The 27825-nt window shown below is 47.9% G+C and overlaps 1 protein-coding gene across 1 annotated transcript in view; it reads right to left on the bottom strand.

Moving 5' to 3' along the window:
• The window catches only part of LOC138493376 (neurofilament heavy polypeptide-like), a 578692-nt gene that overhangs the window by 109616 nt on the left and 441251 nt on the right, over positions 1-27825 (bottom strand). Inside the window, exon 3 of the mRNA XM_069620415.1 lies at positions 1223-2768. Within this exon, the coding sequence (XP_069476516.1) occupies positions 1223-2768 (1546 nt within the window). The remainder of the gene's footprint in view (positions 1-1222; positions 2769-27825) is intronic.

The raw sequence follows: 27825 nt of genomic DNA, 5'->3' as shown, positions 1-27825 counted from the left end.
TTCCCTTTCCCTGCCTGGTCGCGCTCGGAAACACTTGTGTATGAGCGCGATAGAAATAAAATATCAATCAATCAATCAAAATACTCATGTTAACACACAAATGCCTACCAAATACTGCACCTAAATACTTTTCCAGAAAATGTGCTAAATCACAATCGAACAGATCCACCCGGACCGCCTACTCACAACTCCTCACACCTCCTCACGATCCATAGGTTCAAACTGGAAAAAGCAGGGGGCAGCAGCTTCCCGGTCATAGTGGCTAAACAGTAGAATGCCCTACTGTTATCACTAGGATCAGAACCATCCTTCTGGGCCTTCTACAAAGGCCTCAAAACATGGCTATTCAAACAAGAAGTCTAATCTGCTATAAACTATGTTACAGTCTCTTGGCCTACCATGTATGTAAACCATGGGCCTCATTCTGAGTCCGGCGGTAACCCTGCCTGTGCTACCGTGGGTTGCTGCCGGACTCGGAATGATTTACCGGCGCCTGACTTCCCGGTAACACCAGGTGTTTCCAACCCTGGCGGTCCGAGAAGTCAGGCGCCGGTGAATTGTAAGTCCCCATTTCCATTGAGTCCTATTGGACTCTATGGGGATGGGGACCACAGAGGCACAGACACCCTTGCTATCGGTGCTAGTTCTTCCGTGAAAGTCTGCCTACAGTGGCCGCTGTGCCCGGCAGGGTCAGACCTGTCGGGCACAGTGGCTCAGTGGCACAGCGGCAGGCAGACTTGTACTTAGCCAGTCCGGAAACAACAGTGCCGGTAAGCCTACCAGCACGGATGTTTCCGGACTGTCAAAGCAATGTTTTCCAACTACTTGTACTCGGGCTTATAAATAAATAAATGAAAATTGCAGGAATTCATAAATACCAGAAACTGCAAGGAGGAGGCTGTGAACAAAAGGGCGGTAGGGGGGCATTGCACTGATCTAGCCTCGCTTGGCCTTAATCAAATAAATCTGACTGCGAACTTTTATGTGGTCTCAAGTGTTTTGTTGTTCCCATGCCATGACACCTATTCGTTTTTTTCCTAAAAAGGTACTTTACTGTACGACATTGAATGGAAAGTGACAAAAAAGCAAAGCAGAGACTTTATCATCAAATGAGTGAAGAGTAGTACACAAAAAATATTGTTGTAGTTGCCTTTTCATAGGACTGCAGCACATTAAACACAAAAGCAATAATTTGAACAAAAGCCAGGAGAAGGATACATACCAGTAACCGCATCCGATTGTACAGCATAGAAACATTAACAGCACAATGGTTAACGCAATATATACCATGGTCAGAACTGACATGTTGAGTGAAGTTGCAAACTTTTCTACTTTCGTTGAGATTTGTGCCATACCCTTGTCATCAATGGCATTATTCACTGCCTTAGAGTCCTGATTATCTTTACGGAAAGGCTTTGAGGGCTTCGAAGCTTCTGGTTTCTTCTTTTCTTTCTGCATGTTTTTGGGTTTATCTTTGGCTATAGATATTTTGTATTGCTTTGAGGTGGTACTGTTTTGCTGTGCCTTTGTACTCTCTTGTTCTTCATCCAGCAAGTCCTTGGGCCACACTTCTGCAGAACTTTGCTGTTTTTTGTTCGGCAAGCGCTCTACCTTTGAACTTTTTTTCTCTTTCTTTGGCCGGGCCGCTGGCTTCCTCGCTGCTGAATTCCTCAGACCTTTGTATGATACATGTTCCAACCCCTTGGTTGCTAAACTCTGTTCCTCTTTATATTGTAACTCTTTATATTCCTCTGGTGGTGAACTCAGTATATTTTCGTATGGCAAGTCTTCTGACTGCTCTGACATTGGTTCCTGTCCTTCATCCAGCAAGTCCTTGAGCCGCTCTTCTGGGGAACTTTGCTGTTTTTTGTTCGGCAAGCGCTCTACCTTTGAACTTTTTTTCTCTTTCTTTGGCAGGGCATCTGGCTTCCCCACTGTGGAATTCCGTAGACCTTTGTATGATACATGTTCCAACCCCTTGGCTGCTAAACTCTGTTCCTCTTTATGTTGTAAGTGTTTAAAGTCCTCTGGTGATGAACTCAGTATATTTTCGTATGGCAAGTCTTCTGACCCTTCTGACATTGGTTCCTGTCCTTCTTCATCCAGCAAGTCCTTGAGCCGCTCTTCTGCAGAACTTTGCTGTTTTTTGTCCGGCAGGCGCTCTCCCTTTGAACTTTTTTTCTCTTTCTTTGGCCGGGCCTCTGGCTTCCTCGCTGCTGAATTCCTCAGACCTTTGTATGATACATGTTCCAACCCCTTAGTTGCTGAACTCAGTTCCTCTTTATTTTGTACACCTTTAAATCCCTCTGGCGATGAACTCAGTATATCTTCGTATGGCAAGTCTTCTGACACTGTGTCCTGTCCTTCTTCATATAGCATTTCTCCAGACTCCTCTCCCACATAACTCTGTCCTTCTCCATAGAGCAAGTGCTCTGGCAGAGGACCCTGCCCTTCATCATATAACAGGTCCTCAGGCTGCTCTCCCACAGGACCCAGACCTTCTTTGTATGACAAGTCCTCGGGCCATTCTGCTGCAAGACCTGGTCCTTCCTCATATGGCAGGTCCTCGGGCTCATCTGCCATTGAAATCGGTCCTACATCTAGCAGGCCTTCAGACCCCTCTGTTGTTATACTCTTCTGTTGTTCTTCTTCTTTCTCTTCTTCAGGTGATGCATGTGTTTCATTCCATACTTTGCCATTGTTTGACTTCACTCTCCCTTGCAACTCATGTTTTGTTTGTAGGGTAGTACTTTCTGTGTGGTTTGCACCTGGAAAAAAATGAAATATTTTGTTAACATTGGAAAATGCATTTGTCAAGTAAATATGTGCAGCACATACCTTGCCCATTTTACTACATTGCAAAAAGTCACTAGGAGTATTTCCAACTATGTCTGTATGCAAAGCCCGTCATTAAAATGTTTTTGAGGTGTGCGAGTGTAGTGATTAAAAGTCTGGTTAGTCTTGCCACCCCAGCCAAGAGGAAATGATGCCCTAAAGGCTAAAGCATCAGGCTTTTTGCTGGTACTAGGAAATGCCTCCCACCAAATATGTGGCGAGGCAGCACTGGCTCAAACATCTAATGTGGATTTTTCATGCAATTCGGTCTTGCCTTCTGCAATGCTAAGCAGTTCCTAGGGCATCATCAGGAACATGCTTGCCAGACGTGCCATATAATATCCTACAAGCTGCAACTGCGGCTCAACTGCCATGTGACTAGGCAGTTAAATGTTGTTTTCATCAAGAGCCGCAACAAATCATACAGTAGCAATGGATCCTACTCTTCAAGCCGTGTGGGGCAACATTGTTTATGTAGGCCCTGGTCCCCTACGATTCACATGAGCCCCCATTATTTCAGGGCACTGTGCTTGGACCGCGGATAGTGGGAATCTCAGGGGACCCTCACCACATTTTGTAGTGGATGCCTGCCACTTTTAATTCGCTCAGCTAGTGTATTTAGGTTAATGTTAAAGGACATTTGTACCGCGCACTATCACCACTAAAGTGGTCCCATGGCGCTCTGGCGGCTCTGAAAAAGGGGAGTAAAGGGGGTGGGTTAGTGGGAATAAGCTGGAAAAGTGCAAGAGAGCAGTGATGTGCTGTTGACAGCCTCAGCCCGGTGGGTCCGTTGGCTGGGCTTGGGGTGTTTTGTGGTCCGTAGTCATTGTGTGCTGTTGTGCAAGTCTATGTGTGGTTTGTTTTTTTGTTGCATTGTTGTTAAGTTTGTGCGGATTGCTGCGTTTTAGGCTAGTGGTTGTGTTTGGTTATAGTTTGAGAGGTGTATGCAGAGGGATGGAATTGTTAGTTGGTTGGTTAGTTGGCATTGCTGTCCTTGCAATTGTGGGATTCCATCTAGGTGCTGCACATGCTGACAGTCACATTTCTATCTAGATTTGACGCGAGCTAGGTTCATAATTCTAAGTGTGGCACATGCTAACAGTCACATTTCTATCTAGATGCGACGCAAACTAGGTTTAGAATTCTAAGTGTGGTGCATGCTGAGCATCATATATGCTAACAGTCACATTTCTGAAATTCCATATGAGTGTGGCATATGCTAACAATCACATTTCTGTCTAGATCTGGCGCAGACTAGGCTTGAGAAATTCCATCTAAGTGTGACATATGCTAATATTGCAATTATGGGATTCCATCTAGGTGCGGCACATGCCGACACTCACACTTCCATCCAGAAGCGACGGAAGCCAAAGTTCAGAATACCATACGAGTGTGGCACATGCTAACAGTCACATTTCTATCTAGATGCGGCGCAGGCTAAAGGCAAGAATCCCGAGTGTGGCAAATGCTAGCAATCACACTTCTATCTAGATGCGACGCAAACTAGGGTTCAGTTCCATACATGTGTGGCACTAGCATATTCATCTCATGGCAACATTTACATTCCATTTACAGTGGTCACAAGTCTTCATAAGTATATATTATAAAGTCTATGGCAGTCTACGCTATGGAAGGTAAGGTAGAGTGACAGGGGCTTTCTGGAGTAGAGTGATTGCTCGACACCCCACCCCTGCCACACACACAGTTTTGTTGGTGTCTGCTGGCTTCCTTGGCTTCCCCTGCTGACACCTGCAGACACTTTGTGTATCCGTCCTTCGCCTCGGGGTCCTTAGCTGTAGGGGCTGCCGGGCAGGGGCTGCCCTGGGAAGGTGGCTTAAGAGCCGTGATGGACCAATAGGGGTGAGGGGGTGGGCAGGGAGGCGGGAGGAGGGAGGGAAGGGGAGCCGCAGGAGAGGGACGCTTCGGGGCATGGTCTGGGCTTGCCGGGGCCACTGCTGGCCAAAATGGAGGCAGCCCATGCCCAGCCTTACCTGGAGTGCCGCGCTCACCTGCAATGCCGAGATGGTCTGTTGAGGGTCTTCAGAAAGGTTGAGGCTTGAAGCTGTCGGATTCCACCTTATCAGGACCCTTTGCCATTTGTGGAAGTGATAAGAGTGGTCTTCACCGACTACAGTGATGTTTTTGCTGCAAGTCTCTAATCTGACTACTCATACTTTTTAATATATTTTTATTATCAAGGGGTTTTACAACATCAAGGTGCATTTGACATTTCTGCCATAAATGGCAAGGAAAACGTCTCAGAAGTGGTTCAAGGGTTTTTTATTGAAGTTTTCTAGGCCCTATGAATGCCCCCTCTCTTTATCGTCTTGATGGAACCTCCTTCCTAACCAAGGTGTCCCTGATCCAGGTTAGTAGATACAGAAGACTGACCCCTACTGTCTAGTCCTATCTTCTGCTCGTGGCGAGAGACTAAAGGTCAAACGCCTTAGCTCACTAAACTCCCACAGGGACCTCCAAACTCGCCCTACACTATACAGCAGTCAGTGTTCTAATGGGATTTGGCCAGGTGCCTTACAAATACCCTGGTCAATTCAGACTCTGTCTAGCACACTCACCTCTCTCTTTTCTACTCTTTCCTCTTATCCACTCTGCCTCACTCCTCCCACCCATCATCTGTCCCTTCGATCTTCTCACCCCTCCTCCTTCCATTGCTCTTCTTCTCCCATCTCAGCACTACTACTCCCTCTATTACTATAATACACCCTCCTCCATACTACTGCTCCTACTACACTCCTCTCTCCTACTCCTGCCTACTACTCCCACCTCCACACTACTACTCCCTCCAAACCACTACTTCTTCCTCCTGATACTACTCCTACCACCTAACACTTCTCCTCCCTACTGCTACTCCTCCTCTAAACCACTCCACTCAGATGCCCTCCACTCAGTATCATCCACTTTACAGCCCTCCTTAAACTAACCTTTAGAAACAATTAACACACAAACAAGCACCCTCACACTGCAGTGCCACTTCCACTCTCTAGCAAATACCTAACCTGCTCCACAATTCACCTACACAGTCCTTCACTCCTTCCTCCCTCCTGATGGTTCCTTGGTCATCCTCCACCTCCACCCGTGAAAACCTACGCTTCCTGCTTCCTGCTTGTATCTCCTTGCCAGGATTGGATCTCTCTTCCTGGCTAATCTGGCCCTATCTTCCCCAAATAGGAAATGGATAAGTAACGAGCTAAACCACACCACTTTTCCCATCCAGGCTCATCGCATAATGGAGATGGCGGCCCAGAAAAGCAAGTGTTCATGTTTGCCTTCAAAGTCCCTGTTAGGGGTCTTCCCATTGTAAGTTCTTTGGGGGAGGATGGGTATGATCCCTTTCCAGTCCTTCATGTTCTAGGGGTCCTCTGAGTGGTTGCGTGGGCTTGCCGCTGTTGCTTAGCAGCTCTGCAATGCCCTTGTGTCTGCCACTTATGGAAGCAACTTCTCTAAGCGGGTTTATCGCACCATGTCACAGAGCACTGCTGTCTCCGATGCTCATTTGTATCTGCATCTATACTTCTGGTCCTTTTGACGCCCCTCCCTCTCTGCAAGCAATCCCTGCATCAGTCTGGGAACTGCTCATTCTCTGTTTCTACAGAGCTCTGAAAGTAACAGAAAGACACTGGCAAGTATCTGAGATCGGGGGTAAAGTTTGAGATAACAGTGGTCTGCACATAAGCATTCAGGTACGAGGGCAGGAATTAGGGCCCTCTCAACTGCCACTGCCCACCTCAGAAGTAGGACTGGCCCTGGATTCTTCCCTGGTAGGCCTCCCACCCACGACCGAGGGGGACTTCTATCCCATCATGACAAGGCCAGCATGCTAGCCGTGTCACATTTCCAATAAAAGATACAGCTTTGAGGTATTGCATAGTGTCCATTGTCATCATGTCAAACCAACAAAACAGTAAATAACAACCAAACTCCCACCTCTGTTACTAGCAGCTGCAAATTATCTGTTCATAACAAGTCCACCTCGGAATCAACTACATTCATACTGTATTTGCTGAGTATGTCACTCATGATAACAATGCTTCGAGTGGATTGTGTCCTCCAAAGTATTCCTCATTTTAGATGTATTGCATCCAGCTTTGCTGCTCTTCAGAGGTTTTTCCAAAGAGGGCGCCGTGCGTCGATGTCGTCGAGTCGATAGTCCCTCGAGGTCCTCCGTCGAGGGTGACGTCATCGGGTGTATAAGTAGCACGCGCGGCGCCCGTTGGCGTCAGTTCCGTTTTTCCGCAGTACGTTGCTTCGAACATACGGCGCGCCTCGAGTTCTGTCAGGAAATATAATATTACGAAAGAAAAAATAATGTGTTTGTCATCGACGCCGACCACGACCCCGAGATCGTGTTTTAAGAAATGCAAGTCGTGCGGCTCAAAAATGTCGATCACGGACCCGCACCGCGAGTGTTTGTGGTATCTCGGGGAAGGCCACGACATGGAGGCCTGTTCGAAGTGTCAGGCGATGACGGGAAAGGCCTTGCGAGAAAGGAGAGGAAAGCTACAGGTAGGTCGGAAGGATCGGAAAGCCTCTAGCGTTGATTCGAGACCCCATGGGGAAAAATCTCCACGACGCGAAAGGCATAGATCCAGATCTTGAAGCGATTCTCATCGCTCATCGTCTTCGTCGAAAAAGTCGAAGAAACGACGCCATAGATCTCCCTCCACCTCGTCGTCAGACGAGTCTCCGAAAATGAAATGCCCCACAAAACATTTGTCTTCCGAAGAGTTGGAAACATTTAGGGTCAAAATGATGGAGGTGTTTGAGAAAGCAAAGCCTCAGTCCGCGCCTTCTTCGGAAGCCGGCCGGGAGTGTCATTGCTCCGACACTCGCGCGACCTCTAGCCTGGGTGATCGTAAAAGGAAGGATAGAGAACCTTCCAGGACGCCAAGCGAAAAACTCTTGAGTCGAGTCGACCGCTCGAGGTCACCGACGCCATCCGAGACCTTCCACACCTCGAAGGGGAAACTGTCGAAGACCGCCTCAACGCCCTTGAAGCAGACCCTGTCGACGACCACGATGTCAGCAACGCCGTCGACGCCTTTATCGACGTCGACGCCGAAACCTTCGGCGCCAAAGGCTCCAACCAAGCCAGGGCAGCTAGAAAAGGAGAAGGAGAAAACTGCAAGACTTGTATCTTCTTCAAAATCTAGTATTACACCTCCTCCTCCTCCTCCTCTCCCAAAGAAGGTTTTCAAGCCTCTCCCTAGGAAGGAGTTTTTCAAATCCTTGACCTCAATTTTTGAGGACCAGGAGAGATCCGAAGAGGAAGATGTACCTTTTGGGTTAGAATATGGCACCCAAAATGTCCCAGAATGCTTAATATCGGAAGAAAGCAGGATGAAGGATTTGGTGGAGTCCTTACATAATGCAAGTGGCATTGATACCTCTACTGAGAATTTTGGTAGACCAGATCCAGGAGAGCATGCCAGTCCATTTTATCGTCAATTAATGACAAAGGTGGGATGGGCTAAACCAACAGCCCAATTCGTCCAGGACGATTTGACAGACATATTGGATCATGGTCCCACTGAATACCCAGTTTTACCTTTTCATGTAGCCTTACAAAACAGGGTGGCCAAGAATTGGGAAACTCCAGATTCTATTCCTCCGGTGAATAAATCCCTAGCATCAAAATACCGCCCAGCCAGTAGCGACCCCGGCTATCTGTCAAAACATCCAACTCCCGAGAGTTTGGTCATACTGTCATGCGACGCCTCGGATATTGGCGTCTATGGCCCCATTGGATTCACTACCGCACTTCCTGATTTCCAGCATGCCTTCAACTACGTACATGCAGCGATCTAGTTCTTTTACGTCGCATGTACGTAGACCTATTTAGGAACTCCTCCTCCTGACATCTGCGCGTTGCAACCTTTCGGTCAGCTGTGTTTTCCTTTGCTGCCGTTGTTGCGCTACGCTTTGGTGTCCCCACTCTTCCGGTTTCTTTTCTTGTTTTCTTACTCTTCTTCCCTCCTCTCTGCCCGTCCTCCTTCCAATTCATGCTACTTTCCAGTGCGTGGGCCACGATACGGGTTACTTTCCTAGCGGCCTCGCCGCATCCTCCCTTCACTTCCTGTTCTGCTGCCTAACGCTTTGGGCTTTCAGTGTTGTCCGAACTCTACTCCCAAGATTCCGGATTCCTGTTTCCACTTTTGGACGAATACTTTCTTCCACTCGAATCCTGCACCTTCAAGTCTAGCTTCCCACAATTCTGAGGGTTTTTTTGCCACATTTGTCTTTTTCCCCTAATTTCTACCTCCCGGGAGGGGGGTCCTCAGATAGTGCTCTCTAGTAGCCTTCACTGTGGCTTCCTCTCGTGCGATACTCAAACTTCAAAACAAAAAGGAGAAGGACTACAGATCCCACCGATCCTTGAGCCCAGTGGAAGAGGACACGGTTTACTCAGGTGAGGAGGTGGAGGAGGGAAAGTGGGACACTCAGCCTCAACAAGAAAAGGAAGTTGACACATACAGGCAGCCACAGCTTCCAACAAACTTGCGTACCCGTCTCCAGACAGGGACGATAAGCGTGTGGATGGTTGGGCACGGAAGGTATTTTCAGCCGGGAGCATGGCATTAAAATCTGCCAACTCCACATGTGCCTTGGCAAAATTTTCATACACTCTGTGGGAGTGCATCGCAATGGCGGCGGAGCACATACCAGAAGGGGAAGAAAGGGAAGGTTTCCTAGCCATCGTTAGAGATGGAAAGGAGGCCATGGAGGTATCCCTTCAATCTGGATTGGACACTGCGGATAGTGTAAGCAGGTCCATGGGCACTAGCACGGTAATGCGCCGGTTTGCGTGGTTTATGTAAGTCAGGTTTTGCACCGGACGAACAGAACCGTCCCCTGAACATGCCTCTTGACGGGTCTCACCTTTTTGGCAACAAGACTGACAAGAGCCTTGAGAGGTTGCAGACCTCAAAAGCAGCGGCCAAATCTTTAGGAGCTGCTATTAGGCAACCTCAGCCTTTTCGTGCGCAAGGACAATCATGGAGGGGACAATCCTATCGTTATTATACCTCATACGGGAAGACGAGAGGAATGGCCAGTCAAAGGGGCCAAAGAAAAGCCAATCGTGGTGGACAAGGAAAACGTGCTAAACCAGCTCCAGCCTCTTTGCCATCAGCGGCTGCAACATCCGCCACAAAACCACTTTGAGGACTTGCACCACAAAACACCTGTAGGAGGCAGGCTGTCGCAGCATCTGCAAGAATGGCGGTCCATTACTTCAGATGTTTGGGCTCTAGAAATAATAGCCCAAGGCTATTGCCTTCCTTTTCTAAAGCAACCTTAAAGCAATCCACCAGGGAGACACCCGTTGAAGTTTTCAAATCCGCTCCTACAGCAAGAAGTTCTAACCCTGCTGGAGAAAGGTGCCATAGAACCAGTAAAGGCAGCGGAGAGGAACAAGGGTTGGTAGTCCCCGTATTTTTTGATCCCCAAAAAGGATGGAGGACTGAGACCCATCTTGGACTTAAGAAGCTTGAACAAGTTCCTCAGGAAGGACAAGTTCAAGATGGTTACTCTTTCTCAGATCCTTCAGGCCCTTCAACTCCAGGACTGGTTGGTGTCATTGGACCTCCAGGATGCTTATTTTCATGTGCCGATTCATCTGAAGCACAGAAAATACCTGAGGATCGTTGTTGGCGACTCACACTATCAGTTTCGAGTCCTGCCATTCGGGTTGACCTCTGCCCCGAGGGTCTTCACCAAGTTAATGGTAGTGGTGGCAGCGCACCTCAGGAGAGGGGGGGATTCATGTCTACCCCTATATGGACGACTGGCTGATCAGAGCACGCTCTGCCGAGCAAGCTTTGGATCATCTGAAAGTCACCTGCCACTTCCTCCACAAACTGGGCTTCTCCCTCAACTTAAATAAGTCTCAAATGACACCTTCCAAACAGCTTCAATACATCGGAGCTGTATTAGACACATCCTTGGGAAAGAGCTCGCCTCCCAAGACGAGGGCTCAAGACATTCTTCAGATGGTTTCAAAATTCCAAAATGCCCAAAATCTCCATGCTTATGACTTTCTACGGTTGCTCGGCCTCATGGCATCCTGCATTTTTCTGGTGCCAGAGGCATGCTTGAGGATGAGATCCCTTCAATGGGCCCTAAAGACTCAGGGGTCCCAGTTCTCGGGTCAAATGACGGATATTCTTCAGATTCTGAACAAGGTCAAACAAGACCTTCTATGGTGGACCTGTGCAGAGAACATCTTAAAGGGAGAACCTTCTCCACCCCAGGAGTGACGCCTGGGGTGGAGAGCACATGCCAACGATTTGACAATAAACGGTCGCTGGTCTCCATCGGAGTCCAAACTACATATCAACCTTTTGGAGCTGAGGTCAATCAGACTAGTGCTGAAGGCCTTCCTGCCATCTGTCAGGGGAAAGAATGTCCTGATAATGACGGACAACACAGTGGCCATGCACTACCTAAACAAAAGAGGAGGTGTGGGGTCACTACCCCTGTGCAGAGAGGCAATGCATCTCTGGTGTTGGGCGATTCAAGAGGGAATCTCTTTAACGGCAATTCATCTAGCCGGGGAAGAGAATATGACGGCAGATGCTCTGAGCAGGCAGAGCACGGTGTCCCACGAATGGGAATTGGCTCAGGAAGTCATTCAAGAGATCTTTGCCCATTGGGGAACCCCTCAGGTAGACCTATTTGCAACCAGTACCAACCGAAAATGCGAAAGGTATTGCACAAGGGAATTTCCCCCGAGAGGAGCCCTGGGGGACGTGTTCGTGGTGGAGTGGAATTTCCCACTATTGTACGGGTTCCCTCCGATTCCCGTCATTCCTCAGGTCATCAGGAGGTTGAGAAGGTTTCGGAGCCGCATGATCTAATTGCCCCGGATTGGGCCAGGAGAACATGGTACCCGGACCTTCTAGACATGTCCATCTGTCCTCCAGTACGTCTTCCTCAGAGAGAGAACCTTCTCTCTCAAATGGAAGGTCAGGTTCTCCATCCAGAGGTCAAAACGCTCAACCTTCATGCGTGGTATCTGAAAGGCTGAGATACAGGGATTGGAGCCTTCCAGATGACGTTGTGGAGGTGTTGCTTTCGGCAAGAAGGCCAGCAACAAAGTCTCTATACCGTTGCCGGTGGAAAAAGTTTTGCAACTGGTGCAGACAAAAGAATGTCGATCCTTTTCTATGTTCTATCTCGGAAATATTATCTTTCCTTCTGACCATAGCACACAGAGGTCTGACTATTGGAACAATAAAAGGTTACCTTGCGGCGCTTTCCATTTTCAAGCGCTCATCGGAAGAATGTTCCTACTTCAAAATTCCTTTGATAACACAATTCATAAAAGGTTTCACTAATGTGTTTCCTCCTCACCCATTTCAAGTACCGATTAGGGATCTAAATTTGGTATTAAAATTCTTAATGTGTGCCCCTTTTGAGCCTATTCACACGTGTCCATTAAGATTATTAACATGGAAAACAGCTTTTTTAGTTGCTCTAACATCAGCAAGAAGAGTGAGCGAATTGCAGGCACTATCTTCTGGGCCACCCTATACTGTGTTCCATAAGGACAGGGTTGTGTTGAGGGTTAAACCATCATTTTTACCGAAGGTAATATCAGATTTTCATTTAAATCAGAAATTTGTTTTACCCTCATTCTATCCTCCACCTCATCCTTCTAAGGAGGAAGAAAGACTACACAGACTGGACCCAAAAATAGCTTTAAGCTTTTACATCTCTAGGCTTTCTAGACTTAGAGTGGACAACCAGTTGTTTATAGGCTACACTGGAAGAAAGCTGGGTCAATCAGTAACAAAACAAACAATTTCGCGCTGGATCGTGCTTTGCATTTCAGAATGCTACAGACTAGCACAAAAAGACCCACCTGAAGGGTTAAGAGCTCATTCCACCAGAGGCATCGCCTCTTCCACAGACCTTCAAAGAGCTGTCCCTATAAGGTCCATTTGCGAAGCAGCAACTTGGTCTTCGCTTCACACCTTCTCAAAATTCTATAACCTGGATGTTTCCCAGTCTAGGGAGCTAACTTTTGGAAAAGCAGTGCTTTATTCTGCCATCTAAGGGCAGTTTAAAAAATAAAATAAACAATCTGACCCCTCATCCAGAGGAACCATGCAAAATACTGCTTTGGGAGCCTATCTAAGATGAGGAATACGTTGAAGGACACAATCCACTTGAAGAACAAGTTACTTCTTACCTGGTAATGTTCTTTCGATTGGATGTTCCTCCAACGTATTCCTCATCGCCCTCCCAACCTACCCCTCTGTATATTTTTTCCGGGTTATTGCCATCTCAAATCTCGCAAGGCTGACACCTGTCTGCCGGCACAATCTACATAGTACAAGATCACAGCTGCAAAAGAGGGGAAAAACAGAACTGAGGCCAACGGGCACCGCACGTGCTACTTACACACCCGATGACGTCACCCTCGACGGAGGCCCTTGAGGGACTATCGACTCAATGACATCGACGCACGGCGCCCTCTGCCGAAAAAATTTCCGAAGAACAGCAAAGCTGGATGGAATACATCTAAGATGAGGAATACGTTGGAGGAACATCCAATCGAAAGAACGTTACCAGGTAAGAAGTAACTTGTTCTTCTAAAGAAATAAATTCCCCATTTGTGAGGCGGTGTTCCCAAAAGATTTCTTCTGCCTGCCAGCTTTGTTGCATGTCCTAATTAGGAGGCATGATTTCCAAATCATAATTCTTTTCAAAAGGCAGATAGAAAAGGGTTTGCCTCAGGATGTCAGGTTGTATAAACATAGATAATGTACACTGTCAGGAAATCCTAATATAACCTGGTTTCTTGCCCTATTGTCTGAAAAAACTGAAAATAGAAGACAATCAAAACATATTTGGAGAGGGCTGTTTTGTGATAATCTGATCAGATGCGCGTGTGGATTGCTTCGCTCCGACGGGGCTTGAAACTGCAAAGAATTGAAACCCAGAGAAAAATATTATTGCAATTTTGAATGCAGAGGTGCGGCAACATCAGCCGCAGTGAGCTAGGAGAAGTGTTGGAACTCCAGACCCCACACAGATGGAAAGTGGCCGCAGCAATGAGACGGGCCTGCAGGGGTAGAGGTGTCCCAGAGGCCGCTGCACTCAGCGGACCAAAGCCGTACTGTGACGTGGCGAGGGTGGAAACGGGGGGTAGTAAAGATCTCCCTGTGCAGAGATCCAAGCTCACAGGAGTCCGGCTGCCAGGTCCAGCTGCCCTGTCCAGCCTGGATGAAATGGTGCAGTGGCCACAACAGACTTTGGTCTGCCAGGAAGGTTGGGCTCAAAATGGCCACCGTGACGGAGCCACACGTAGCATTGTGCATCCAGCTAACAGTGAAGCACAGTGGCCAAAGAGGCTCTCTAGTCCAGCGAAGAGGAAGGGGCGAGGAGGGCTGAAGACAAGGCCGCAAACCACCATATGGCAACAGTGGCTGAAGGGAAAGAAGGTGGGTTGTGTCCTGCTGATGAGGATCCACCAGTCAGCTCATTATACATCACTAGAATGGTTGAGGGCTGAATCCCTGAAGTAATCTGGGCGGAGAGCGCTGGCCTCCTGGTCACCCGGAGCACCTGGATTTGCCCAGAGCAGCACAGCAGAAGGGACCGGAGACAATGTAGGAGACCCAGCCCAGAGGTCGTAAAGGCAGGCAAGGGACAGCACTGCTTTTGTCATCTTGGTGAACAGCGTTGGCGTGAAGCGCAAGGAAGGTGAGAGGCTGTGCGACACCCAAGCACCGCACTTGCCAGCATGGGGTTATGGGCATGCGAGGAAGAAGCAGTCAAGATAGGCACAAAGGAATACCTGGGTGACCGTAAGTGGAAACTGGTTCCTCTGGGGACAAGGTGACCACAATGGAAAAGGGCTAGCATGCTAAGAAGGCTTCTAAAAAGCAGCGGGACAAGCAGGGAGGGAAATACATTACACCCAATCACGGATAGACACTTTCACGGTGAGCCGTCCAGGACACCTGAGGGCGGCAAAGTTGGCCAGGTCCACAACAAAAGGAGAACACCTGGTGGAAGGCGGCTGCTCAGCGCACAATATCATGGGGGCCATCAGGGAAGCCACTGTGACGTTGGAAAGGAAAATCGATATGGTGGTGCTCGATGTGGGCCTGCTGAGAAACGACCTTCAGAAGATCTTTGTATTTTGTATTTGTATTTTGTTTATTTATAGTGTGCACCCTGCCCAAGGGCATCAGGGCGCATGTTTATAATGCGGTTACAAGTTGCAATAATAGGTACATTACATTATACATATCTACATCGAGGATAGGACATTTGCAGGGAGAACAGAACAGCTGAGCGTATACAATATGTACAGCGTGTAGGCAGTTTACTGCTAACAATTGGCCAGCTTACAGTGTGGTGGGCAGGGCCTCCTGTTCTTAAAGCCACAGTTCTGTTTTATTTTTGAAGGATTGGAAGGCAGGAACATTTCTGAGAGCATTCGGTAGAGAGTTCCACAGCTTGACCGCAAGGACTGGGAAGCTCGAGCCTTTGGCTGTCTGCATCTTGAAACTACGAATAGTTAGGGTGTGAACCTGGGCCGAACGCAGTGGTCTAGTTGCAGTGTGTTGTGTAAAGCGTGAGGACAAGTAGGCATGTGCTGTGTTATTCTGGGCTTTGTGTGTTAGGGTGAGTGCTTTGAGGGAAATGCGGTGCGTAATGGGTAACCAATGCAAGTTGCGTCTGGTGGAAGAGATGTGGGAGCGGGGAATAGGGCAGAATAGGGGAAACTGAAAGAAGAATCTCTGACCTAGAAGATGTCACATTCCCATTACAAGTAGAGGCGTAGGTCCATGCCTGGAAAATGCAGAACTTGGAAGAGAGAATGGACAATGCGGAAGGGAGGGCAAAGAGAAACAATATCCACATTCATGGATTACCAGAATAAAACAAAGGCCCTTCAATGGAGCTATATCTAGAAGGCTGGATTAAAGAATGGATTGGCCCGGTACGTCTTTCAAATAATTTCTCTATTGAAAGGGCGTACAGGGTTCCGGGAAGAGCTCCAGAGACCGGGACTGTACAGGCAGGCCGCTAGAGAAGAACATCGGAGGTGAATGTGGCAAGGGTGGCCCTTTTTCCAAACTTTACTAGATCAGTCCAGAAGGCCAGGCAGTGAGAAGACAGCTGAGAACAAAGGGGAACAAATACTCCACGATCCTACCCACCACACTGCATGTGAAAGGCCCGAAAGGGTGTGCTTTTTCAAGAATCCGACTGAAGCCTGGGACTGGGTAGAATCCCACAAACCAATGTAATGTAATGTAATAGCAATTATAAAGCGCGACACTAGGTGCTAAGAAACAGCCTGTAAGAAAGTCCACTCCGAGTCTTCAAACTAGAAAAGATATGTCTTGAGAGCTTTCCGAAATGCTAAATGATCATTAATGCTTCGCAGATGATTTGGTAGTGAGTTCCACCATACAAGGAGCAAGGGTGGAGAAACTCACCCGTGCTTTTCAAAACGCGGGACCGTCAAGAGTTTCTGAGACTCCGAATGGAGCTGCCTTGCAGGAGTGTAAGGAATACGTTTTGTCTGCAAATGCACAGGACTTAGCTGATAAAAGGCTGATAAAAAAATAGATGAGTAATACAGTGAGTTTTAAACTCAATACGACTACACACAGGAAGCTAGTGCCGTTGACGAAGAAGATGTTGGGAATGGGATATTCACCTAGCTCCAAGAACCAGCTGGGCTGCAGCATTCTGAAGAAGCTGCAGTCTTCAGACCAAGAAAGCTGGTCAAGATAGATTCTATTGCAGTAATCAATAGACCCGAGAATCGAGGCTGCAACCCCCTTCGCTCGAGACTCAAAAGGTAGGAATAGCAGCGTCTTCCTCAGAAATTTAAGCTTTACAAACCTGGTGTTGCATACTGATGCATTCTGCAGCTCCTGAGAGCCTGAGGCCTGAACTTTAACACCAAGACTTTTAACAGAATTGACAGGGGCCGGGCATGGGCCAAGAGAATCTGGCCAAAAGTCAGTGGTCCATCCAGCTCTAAGGCAGTTCTATTGTAATACATTTTTATTAGGCGCCGACTCGCCCGCAGGCCTCAGGGCGCTCACAGACAATACAACAAAAAACAAAAAGAGGGGGAGTATGGTGGGCAATTGCAGTCAGGACCGTAAAAGGGAAAAGTAAAGGGAGCCTGTATTCCTCCGCAACCGAACAGATGGGTTTTCATGCCTTTCCAAAATTGGGCGAGGACGGAAGCTGCCTAATGGGTGGGTGGGGGGGGGGTCAATCATTCCTGATCCTTGGGTCCCAAGAATTAAAACTCAGGTCTCCAAATTTCTTGAGTCTGAAGCGTGGTTGCAGAAGAAGGTCCTTGTTATTGGACTGCAGCGCTCGCCTGTAAAGTAGTCTCCTGATGCGCGATTCAAGATAGCCAGGGGCAGTGCCTGCAAGGCATTTGTACACCAGGCAAGATGCTTTAAAGTGAATCCTTTGGTGAACAGGGAGCCGGTGTAGTTTCCTCCGGGCATTGCAGACATGATCTCTGCATCCATTGCCACATACTGTTGTGAGAGTCACATTCTGAATAGTCTGCAATTTTTTTAATTTGCTTGTGTGGTGCCGACTAATAGCTCATTGCAGTAATCCTGCCTAGAATTAATGGTAGCTGTGGCCATCAAGGCTCGATTTCCCTCTGACAAATATGGCTGTATCTGCCATAGTAGTTGAGTCTTGTTTGCGCAGGTAAGAGACATGTTTGTTGAAATTTCGCAATCAAAGACGACCCCTAAGGTCTTAACATGCCTCGATACCTGAATACTGGTCCTGCCAATTGAGAAAGCCTCACACTGGGGCCCAGTGTTTTAAGCTTGCACTCACTGCCGGGGATTAAAATCTCGGTTTTCTTATGATTTGCTGCCATAGAGTTATTTCCCATCCAGATTTTAATGGCATCAAAGACTCCACCGACCAACGGTGAGTCTGCCTCATAGGAGCCTGACAATTCAAGGATGATCTGGGTGTCATCAGCATAATTGACATATTTGACATGCAGGCCATCGAAGTGATCGAAAAGAGGCTTATAATAAATATTGTACAACAGCAGGGACACGCTGGATGCTTGCGGAACGCCACAGCGCTGGAGTACCTCTTGAGACGTAAAGTCCCCCTTGGCTAACTTAGCCCTCCTTGGTCCAAGAAAGGATCTGAACCAGTTAGCGGCAGTCTGAGAGCAATTGCCAACCTCAATTAACCTGTCCGCCAGCCTATCATGATCAATCAGATCAAAGGCGGCGGACAGGTCCAGTAACAGCAGCATAGCCAACCTACCCTGATCAACAATTTTGGCTAGGGCAGATTTGACTTCTACCAGAGCCGTTTCCGTTCCATGATTTTTCCTAAAAACAAATTGGCCCTTAGACAAGAGGCCCCTCTCTTCCACAAAAGCACTGTACTGCGTACAGGCAACTTTATCAATGATCTTGAGAAGGAAAGGGACGTTTTTTATAAGGCGAAAGTTCAGGGGTTCCTGTGGATCTAGGCCTTCCTTTTTCACTAAGGGTGTGATCCAGGCTTCCTTGATACAGTCCGGGATTTTGCCTTCCTGAAAGGAGTGATTTATAAAGGAGGTAACTGGTATGACAAAGCTGGAAAAATATTCCTTAAACAGAGATGCAGGGACGATATCACCCTTACATAGGGTAGGTTTCAGGTTAGCCACCATAGCTGATAGCTCATAAAATTAGACCTGCTTGAAAGAGAAATCATTAGCACCTCTATCCTCTTCCAGACTAAAGGTCCTAAAGGCCATAGCAACCGCCTGAGAGGTGTGGAGATTTGTTGGAATACCTTCTTGTTGCTGTCTAACCTTTTGCCCAAAGCTTTTGTGGATCTTTTGAAACTATGCATCGTCCACAGCTAACTGTGGCTCTTGTGTTTTCCCCTTGAGCTTGTTCAGAATATTGAGCAGTTGCTCAATTGAGAGTTCTCTGGTACTAGATTTTGCCCCAGGATACGCTCTTTCATCTTAGCTTTTTTAACTCTCAGGATGGAATCTTCATAAAGTTTAGCTGCTTCTTTATATAGAGCCAAGGTGTTTTTATGGGGTTCTTCTGCCATCCTCTTTCAGATGCCTGTTTGAGCTGCCTGGCTGCCGGAATGTCAGGAGAGCACCACCGGTTGCCGCTGGGGTGTACTTTCTTTATTAACAAGGGTTAAAGGGAACCCATAACTGAGTGGTACATGATTCAAGTGTCCCATTACCCTCAGTAACTGAGAATTGAGAGGAAACAATGGAGTTGAAAGCCTCATGTGAGACATTGCAGGTATCCCTACGCATGATGATTTTTGGGCATGCATATGTTCTGTCCGCAACGTGACCAGGTAAAGGATCGAAAAAAGAATGAGATAGTTGTCTCACCAACAATAAGTTTTTACATTTATTTGCTCAGTGATCTGATTTCTGTATAGGATCTAGTCCACAGTGTTACCTCCTTGATGAGTAGGGGCGGTGACATGTTGTTTTAGCCCTATGCTCTCCAGAAGGTTCAGTAAAGTGACTGCCTCCGAGCCCAAGGGGTCATTGGCCCAAAAATTGAAGTCACCTACCACTATTAGTGGGGTATATAGTTTTGTGTGAGATCCCATGAAAGCCAGAAGTTGTTCCTGACAGATTGGCAGGGGGCCCTAGGGGTGGTAAAGAATAAGGAGGCTGAGGGTAGTTGCGGAGCTTAACTTAAGCTTTACTAACAGACCCTCACAAGCATCGAATACCGGTGTGCTAGATGTAAAGAAATTTAGGTTTTCTCTAAAAATTATTGAATCCCCCTCCACCCCTTTGCCCTACCCTGTCAGTATGCAAGATTTTATAACCAGCCACATGGCTAATTCCTCAGTCAGGACGGGGGATCATTTTCTGGGGACTCTAGCCGGAAGGGATAATGCTTGTAAAGAAGCACAGAAGCGGGAGGACAGATGGACGGAGGTCATCGAACTAGAGCCTCAAGCTGAATCTTCCCACTAGTAGTCGCTATAGAATATAGTCTTCTGTGCTACAAGAGCAGATGTAAGCACAAATACTCATAACTATTATGAATAATTCACAGGATGGGCTGTGGGAGGAGTAAGAGGGACAAGAAACTGCCACACTACTGTCGGGGTGGAGCGACCTAGGAAGTGAACCCCATTTACAGTCTGGCACAAGCTCTTTGGCCGGTGGGTGCCGGGCTTCTGTTGTTCTAAAAGGTTGACAGATGTTTCAAGTTTGGGGGAGGTTGGGGAGGGTAGCTGGGAGGGAGGGGAAGGGTTGTTGCTGTTTCAAGGTTGGTTTTGTTGGCAGAACACATGAATGATGGTTGTCCTCCAAAATGTTATGCTACAACGATTTTGAGGCTGTTGGCAGGCCCAGTGGTGTCTATTAATTGGATTATCGACAGAATGAACAGACTAGAGAGCTCTGATGCCTCACGTGGGTTGTCAATGGCGTGGGAAATAAGATTAAGAGGGGGCTAGTCCAAAAATATCTAGTCAAACATAAAATAGATATTGCCCTATTACAGGAGACACTTGATGGGTAATTATTGCAGCTTTCTGGGGAGAGGACATTATCCAATAGTTGAACAAGGGATATTATAGGGGTCTAGAGGAGTCTGGAGGAGGGGCCATTCTGGTACAGCGATACCTCTAGGGGGGGACGTAGTCAAGAGGGATGTGGGTGGGAGGTTTGTACTGATCAGAGGTGAGCTGTGGAGGGAAAGCATAGTGATCCTGTGTGTTTCTGCGCTTTCGCCTCTGAAGCGGACTCTGAGGGAAGTACAGGGTCTATTGGTACAATAAAGGGCAGATATCGCTACTTGGGGATGTCAATGATGGCATGGGTAGGGCGCGTGATAGGTCCACAGGGTATTGGGGCACCCCTGCAGGTGCCACTGGTACGACCATGGCATCATTTGTGGAGGCAAATGTCCTAGTGGATTTCTGGAGGGATGCTCACCCGGGAAAACCGAGGGTTCCCCTTCTACTACGGTGCACATGCTACCTTATCCCGCATAGACTACTTTTTTCTTCTCAAAACTGGGACTAGGAGGGTTTCTGAAGCGGAGTACTTACAACGAGGGATATCCAATCATGCCCCATTAACCGTTAAAATACAGGGGCAAGGGGAATGGAGACTAAATGCCTATTACCTAGGTAATAAGGGTGTGATGGAGGGACTTAAAATGGGAACAGTGGACTTCTTAGCTGAAAGCGAGGGTACGGTTGAAAGTAAGGCTATCCTTTGGGAAGCATATAAGTCGGTATTGAGGGGGCCATGTTGGAGGTTGGTAAGCAACGCAAAAACAGGGATGAGACTCTGATCAACTTAGAAAGGACTGATATAGAAAAGTAGGAGAATGTTGACAGGGTTAAAACAGAAGGTTCAAAAAAAGGAGCTTCTACAAGCCAACTTACGATTAAAGGAGGTGGCGACCGATGACGCAAAACAAGCTCACTGTTCAAGCAGGGCAGGGTATATGAGACTGGGGATAAAGCTGATAAATTACTTTCCTGGCTGTAAAAGAGAGAGGAGGGATCAAGGTGAATAAGTGAGATTGCCAGGGCAGAAGGCACGGACCAGAAGGTGAGAGAACAGATAGCAGAAGAATTTACAGCATATTACCAAGAATTATACAGGGAAAAGGGAGACCCGAAGAGGGTGAGACAAGGGTGAAGAGGAGTAGATCCTCCCCCTCTTTGGTGATAGACAGGTGAAAATGAGATTCATGGCAGGATATGATATATGATTTGGCATTTATAATATGCCTGTGCACAAGTGTTTCTAGGCGCCCACCTTCCTGTATCACAGTGTAGAAGTCAAAAGCATTGTCTATTGAGGCAGCTATGCTGCCTTTATTCTAGGATGGTACATTGGAAAATAGGTGACCCTACAAACATCTATTTAGGACAACATAGAAACAAAGCAATGCCCACAACATAATTAACAAAGAATATAGATTTCTGATATAGAACATAGGTCAGCAAAAGGCAGCCATTTTTTCCAAAATGAATACTATGGTATATATTATAGATGGCTACAGGTCTCAAAGCCCCATGAAAATTTAAAGTGTTGAATAAATAAGGAAATATAGTACTATGTGCAGCTTAGAAAGGGACTGCTTGGGCAGAAGCTAATGAGCAGTGATTCAGCAGTTTAAATGGTAGGTATATACAGTTTCTAAGGGTAGTGTTCAAAGGTTTTTTATAAATAATACTTAGCAGTAAGCTGAAGCAGATAAGCGAGTCGAGATGACCTTGGACAGAATGTGCTAGAAGTCTGAAGCAAAGGTGTCACACTCAGAACTGCTTTTTTCCATGTTTTAAGGTTGTTAAATATATCTCATGTTCACTGAAATAGCATGAGTCATTGTGACATGGAATAATTGTGACAGGAAATGGATGGGGGGAGTTTCTATCTTAGAAAATATGTTTACCCAATGAGAAATGGTAATGCATTTCATGAATAGCCGTTTGACCAATGAAATGATAGAAGTTATGTTAGTACATAAATGACGTATTGTGTTTTGCCACACTATAAGTGTTGTCTAAAATGTAAGAAAAGCTGAGACCTTCTTTTTGTCAGCCTGTAATATGGGTGATTAAAACAACATACTCCCGGCTAGTCGTTTTCTATGGGAGGCTGGCAACAGGAAATTATCCTAAAGAGTTGCTTCTTTAACAAGGGAATATCTGGAGAAAATACCCTTGACCCGACTGACAGAAGCAGAACAAGAGGATATGGACAGGGAAATCTCAGCCGAGGTGGTACAAAGTACACATTGACAATTACAATCTGGGAAAGCACCCAGACTCAATGGCTACCCCCTAGAATATTGGAAGAGGCTTTGCGAGATCTCAGTTGAGCCAATGATAGCAATGTTCAAAGAGAGCAGGGACACTGGGATACTCCCGGATGACCTGAGGGTGGCAAATATTGTGGTGCTGCAAAAGAAGGAATCGTGCTCTTCATACCTTTCAATCTCCCTCCTCAATGGAGACAAATATCCTAGAAAACGTGCTGGCCAATAGAATGCTTGGTGTGATCGGTAGGGTGAGTCTGATCAATGTGGATTTGTCCCAGGTAGGGCCACAAGGATGAATATTAGGTGGGTGCACAATACAATGGCCAAAGTTCATGAACTGGAGAGTCTGCACGCTATTATGGCTCTCGATTCCGGAAAGGCCTTTGACTCGGTTGGATGGGGGATTTTGTGGGAAGTCATGGGTAGAATGGGATTCAGGAGAAGGTTCATGAAGTGCGTCAAGTTGTTATGTATGGAGCGCCAGTCCAGGGTCAAGGTTAATGAATATATATTAAACAGCTTTATGCTCCAGTGGGGCATGAAGCAGGGGTGTTCCCTATAGCCACTTTTATTTTGGCTGGCAGTTGAACCTTTGACAGAATATATTAGGATCGACCCACATCAGACAGGGTTTAAATGGCCAGGAGGTTGGGAAGATCGCATATCACTCTATGCCCATGACTTACTCCTCTATTTAGGGGACCCAAGGAGGACGGACCCAAAAGCCATATTGACGATCCTGGAGCCTATGGATTAAATGGAGCAAATGTGTGATGGTGCGGAAGGGGGGGGGCAATGTGGGATGTGTGATGAATCAGAGATTATTCTCCTAGAAAACCTGGCCTGGGACCCTTCTCATGTGCTATGAGAAAGGCAGACGCTTCCTGATCCAGACCCTTGGAGTGGTGTTCTGCAGAAGGATCACATGAGGGGGTATCAGGTCAGGGAGAATCGGAGAGGTCCTTCACTAACTACCCTAGAGACCCTAAAATCCTAATGGCTTATTGTAGAATTGAAATAGTTGAAGGAAAAGATCATCTGAACATTGGGGATTTGAAGTCCGACAATACCCAAAGTACTGGGACGAGGAAGAGGAACTCTAGGCACTAAACTGCAAGGTGCAGTCTAGTGGTTCTGATAACGCACACCTCAGCAGGACTTTTGAATATTGAAGGCCCCCTCAGGTGCAGGCCATCAGAAGAAGTAGGAGGTGAAGTGGTTGCAGTGCCAGTAGAAGGATGAAAAAGGAGCTACCGCAGCCGCCGCCATCTACAGAGCGGATGCCGGTCCTGAGAGGGTCTCTAACTTTGATGGCCTTGAATGCAGAGGTTGCGTGGCATGAAGTGTTGTTGTGAAAAGCTTTCCCCCAGGAGAGAGAGGCTCTTCTTATTGTAAGCTGTGCTCCGGTGGCATCGGAGCATCAGAGTGTTTCAGGCACAAGGAGCGCTCCTGGAGCAAGGCATGCTCCTTTCCCAACTGGCGCGGGATGCGGGAAGCGAAACAGTTTGCCGTGCAGGAGGAGGCGGAGGAAGCAGAAGGCATTTTGGCATTGGAGCGAGCATACGTGTATGCAGCAACTGGTGAGTTTACCACTGTTGGGTAACCATGGTATGCTCCGTAATCGCCCGCTGGCCGCTAATAGTAATTTTGAATACCAAACTTATATAAAGAAGTTGAGGTGGCATAATTTGAACTTTGTAAACAGACAAGAAAGAAAAGGTTATAATTATTGTTATGAAGGACAACATTATTGTCAAAACCAAGATAGGGCAATACTGAATCCAATTACCAATAAATATTGCCAAAGCCAAGAGAGGCCAATACTGAAACAAGCTAATTCTAACCCTTATTGCCAGAGTGGGGAAGAGGCAATAGTTCAAAAGGACCTCAACAAGTATTGTCAGAGCCAAAGAAGAGTAAAGGCCTCAATAAAACCCAGGCGTTAAGGGTTTAACGGCGTCGTCGGCGCCGTTAACCCTTAACGCCTGATTACCATTTTAACACCTGCTTTTAGCAGGCGTTAAAATGCAAGGCGCTAACCGGCCTTGGTGCTAATTACGGTGCCTAATTAGCGCCTTCCCCACTCCCATAATGCCCTATGGGGCAAAAATGGGAATAGAGAAGGGTAAATGGGGAATGGGGATTTACCGCCCTACTCACCTTGGAATGGGGCGGTAAATCCGCCATCCACCATGATGTAAACAGAGTTTACACCATGGTGGTAAAGTAGGGAACTTACCGCCTGGGTTGTAATGAGGCCCCAAGTGTGACAGAGAGACATTGGGCCTCATTATAAGTTTGCCGGTCCGGGAACTACGGTACCGGTAAGCTTGCCGGTACCGTAGTTCCCGGACCGGCAAACTACGAGTTGTGCTTGCGGGTGCCTTTCTGCCCGCCAGATCTGACCTGGCGGGCAGAGCGGCACCCGCGAGCACAGCATGTCGGATGCACCGGCACTGTTTATAGCGGTACCAGTGCACCCGGCTTCCCCTTTCCCATTGAGCCCTATAGGGATGAAATGGGAATGGGGAAGAATATACCGGAAAAAAAATATCGGCGGTAGCCGTGCCTGTATTAAAGGCACTGCTACCGCCAGCCTCCTAATGATGCCCATTGTCAGCATTTGTTTAATATAAAAGTGGCAAAACAAGAGTGTCAGGAAAAAAGCCCTTCTGATAGAAAGCATTCAGGAGAAGAGGAGAATTACCTGCATTGCATGTAGCAATCATAAAGGTGGAACAGCACCAATGTGTATCATGTCTTCCCAGACGAAGTAGTACATTTTGATGTTTTTGAAAGTCAAAGAACGTTACCAAACTGTTTGAAGTAAACTTTACCACAGAAGTACTTGTAGTAGTGTTAGCAGCTTTTTGTCCTGTCAGGCGAATATACCAGTGTAGGGACTTGTACTTGTAGTAGTGTTAGGAGCTTTTTGTCCTGTCAGGCGAATATACCAGTGTAGGGACTTTGTAGTGGTAGTTCTGGCAGGTTAGTGGATCAGGAAGAAATATTGAAGTACTGTGTTGTGGTTAAAAGTTGTGAAGAAGGATCGGCCACCAGGGGGGGCGCAAACATGTGGTAGCTTCTCTGTGTCGCTCAGTCACCACCGGGAGAGTAAGGGTCCAGAGCCCCCCCTACAGGCCCCCACTTGGTGGATCTGGTGCCCCCAACCATGCTCTGTAGCACCCGAGGAACGCTCGAACATAGTTTGAGCCCGTAACTTCCAGGAACAACAAGGATATAGTCCAACGGAGGGAGCCCAGAGACGCCGTCCCCCAGCTCCAGCTGGAGTTCACGTCAGCCTGCAGCGTTCCTGGTGAACTGGGTCTCAGAGGACTGCCCCCCCGACACGCAGGGGAATTTCCTGCACCCCAGCTGTGCGACCCCCGCTCCCGAGGACGGCCGCCCCACCTCGGGACTCAGTCCCTGAAGATCAGGTGGGAGAGGCCCCACCGGGGGTACAGAGACCGGGAGAAAAGCAGCACAACCTCGCAGGAGAAGCCGCCGGGAAGCCGAAATCCCGGTGGTCTGTGGAACAGCCAGAGGACCACCGGGTGAGTCACAAGCGGACCCCTGCGCGCCTAACAGACATGCATACCCGCCCTCACCCAAGACCAGGAGAAGGTGGCTGAGACCGGCCTGGTGTCACGTGGGCCTCGCTGGCTTGGAGTGGCTGGGCCCAACCCCACCTGAGCATTGTGCAACGCCCTAAATAAATCAGTGGTTGGGGCTCGAACCCGAAGATCAACAGCACAGAACACTGCCCATGCCAGGGGGAATAGATCAGCAGCAGCCCTAGATCCAGGAGGGGATGCATTCAGGCTCTCCACGAGTGATAGCGCCCATGACCCCCCCTCACCCACTTGGATGAGCGGAAGGAGCCCTGCAGGAATTTTGCTTCCAGGCAAACCCGGAGAGACCAGAAGGCGCAACCCCCTGCAAAATGGCGGATCAAGCAGATGACAACATGTCCTCAAATAGAGACATTGGAGCACTGATGCAAGAAATCAGGCAGATGCGGACTGACATTGGCCACAGACTGGAAAAGATGGACCAAAGAGTGGATAAGATCGAGGATAGAATTCAGGGTTTGGAATCCGACCAATCCCCAGTGGATATATTAGAAGCACAGATCGACACCAGACTGTCGGCCCTGGAGAAGAGGGATGAGGAGAAGACTCTGAAAATTGATGATTTAGAGAATAGGGAGCGGAAGAACAACCTTAGGTTTTTCGGTCTTCCAGAGGTGGAGGGGGAGACGGAAAAGGTTTCTGCAGCGCAATAAAGGATGTGGTCCACCTACTTTTCGACGATGAGGTAACGTACGAGCACACTATAGGTAGAGTGCACAGGGCTGGAGGGAGAGCCGGTGGGCCACACTCTGTCCTGGTCCGCTTCCAGTACTATGCAGAAAAAGTAAAGATCTTGAAGGAAGCCAGGAAATCTGCCTTCTATTACCTACAACAATGCAGTAATCACGATATTTCAGGACCTCTCCTCATTCACCCTTGCCAGGAGGAGTATGTGTGCCCCACTGACGTAAAGCCTACGAGAAAAGGGGATACGTTACCTTTGGGGCTTCCCCTTTTCACTCACATTTGAATATATGGGCCACAGTCCCAAAAGATCTCTGAAGACGATATTAAAGGGGCAATCCAAGAATATGTGGACATCTCGGAAGGACAGAGATAGCCCACTGGAGAAGCTGCTGAGGAGAGGTATGGGAGGGGGCCATCGAGGGATAGGAGATGGGTCCTGGGCTTGAGGAAATTTCAGAAGCTGAACACCCCACTGCACCACGGTGGCCCCTGATACCAACTAGGGGAGGATGACTCTTGGTTTCTTCCAGTCACTGCACAGCCTACTGGGTGCTGGGGAGGGGGGGTGTACACCCTCATTTGTGGCAATCCAGGGGGGCACGCTGAGTGGTGGAAATAGGTATCAGAGGGGAGTGACCTGTGGGGCTGTGCAGGGGATGACAGGAATGGAGGGGGAGGAGGAGGTTTAATGTTTGCCAGGATGGTTTTGGGGGGGGCACAACCCACAGAGCATTGGTGAGGATTGGCCGGAGGGGACCGGGTGGGTTTGTGGCCCATTTGGGTACCAGGAATAGTCAAATTTCCTGACTGGACCCCTGGGCAGGGGGGAAGACAGTGGGGGTGTT

The sequence above is a fragment of the Ambystoma mexicanum genome, chromosome 10 (assembly GCF_040938575.1).
Source record: "Ambystoma mexicanum isolate Mex_15411 chromosome 10, UKY_AmexF1_1, whole genome shotgun sequence".
Taxonomy (NCBI): domain Eukaryota; kingdom Metazoa; phylum Chordata; class Amphibia; order Caudata; family Ambystomatidae; genus Ambystoma; species Ambystoma mexicanum.
Note: the sequence above shows the minus strand (reverse complement) of the source record. Positions and strands in the feature narration are given on the sequence as shown.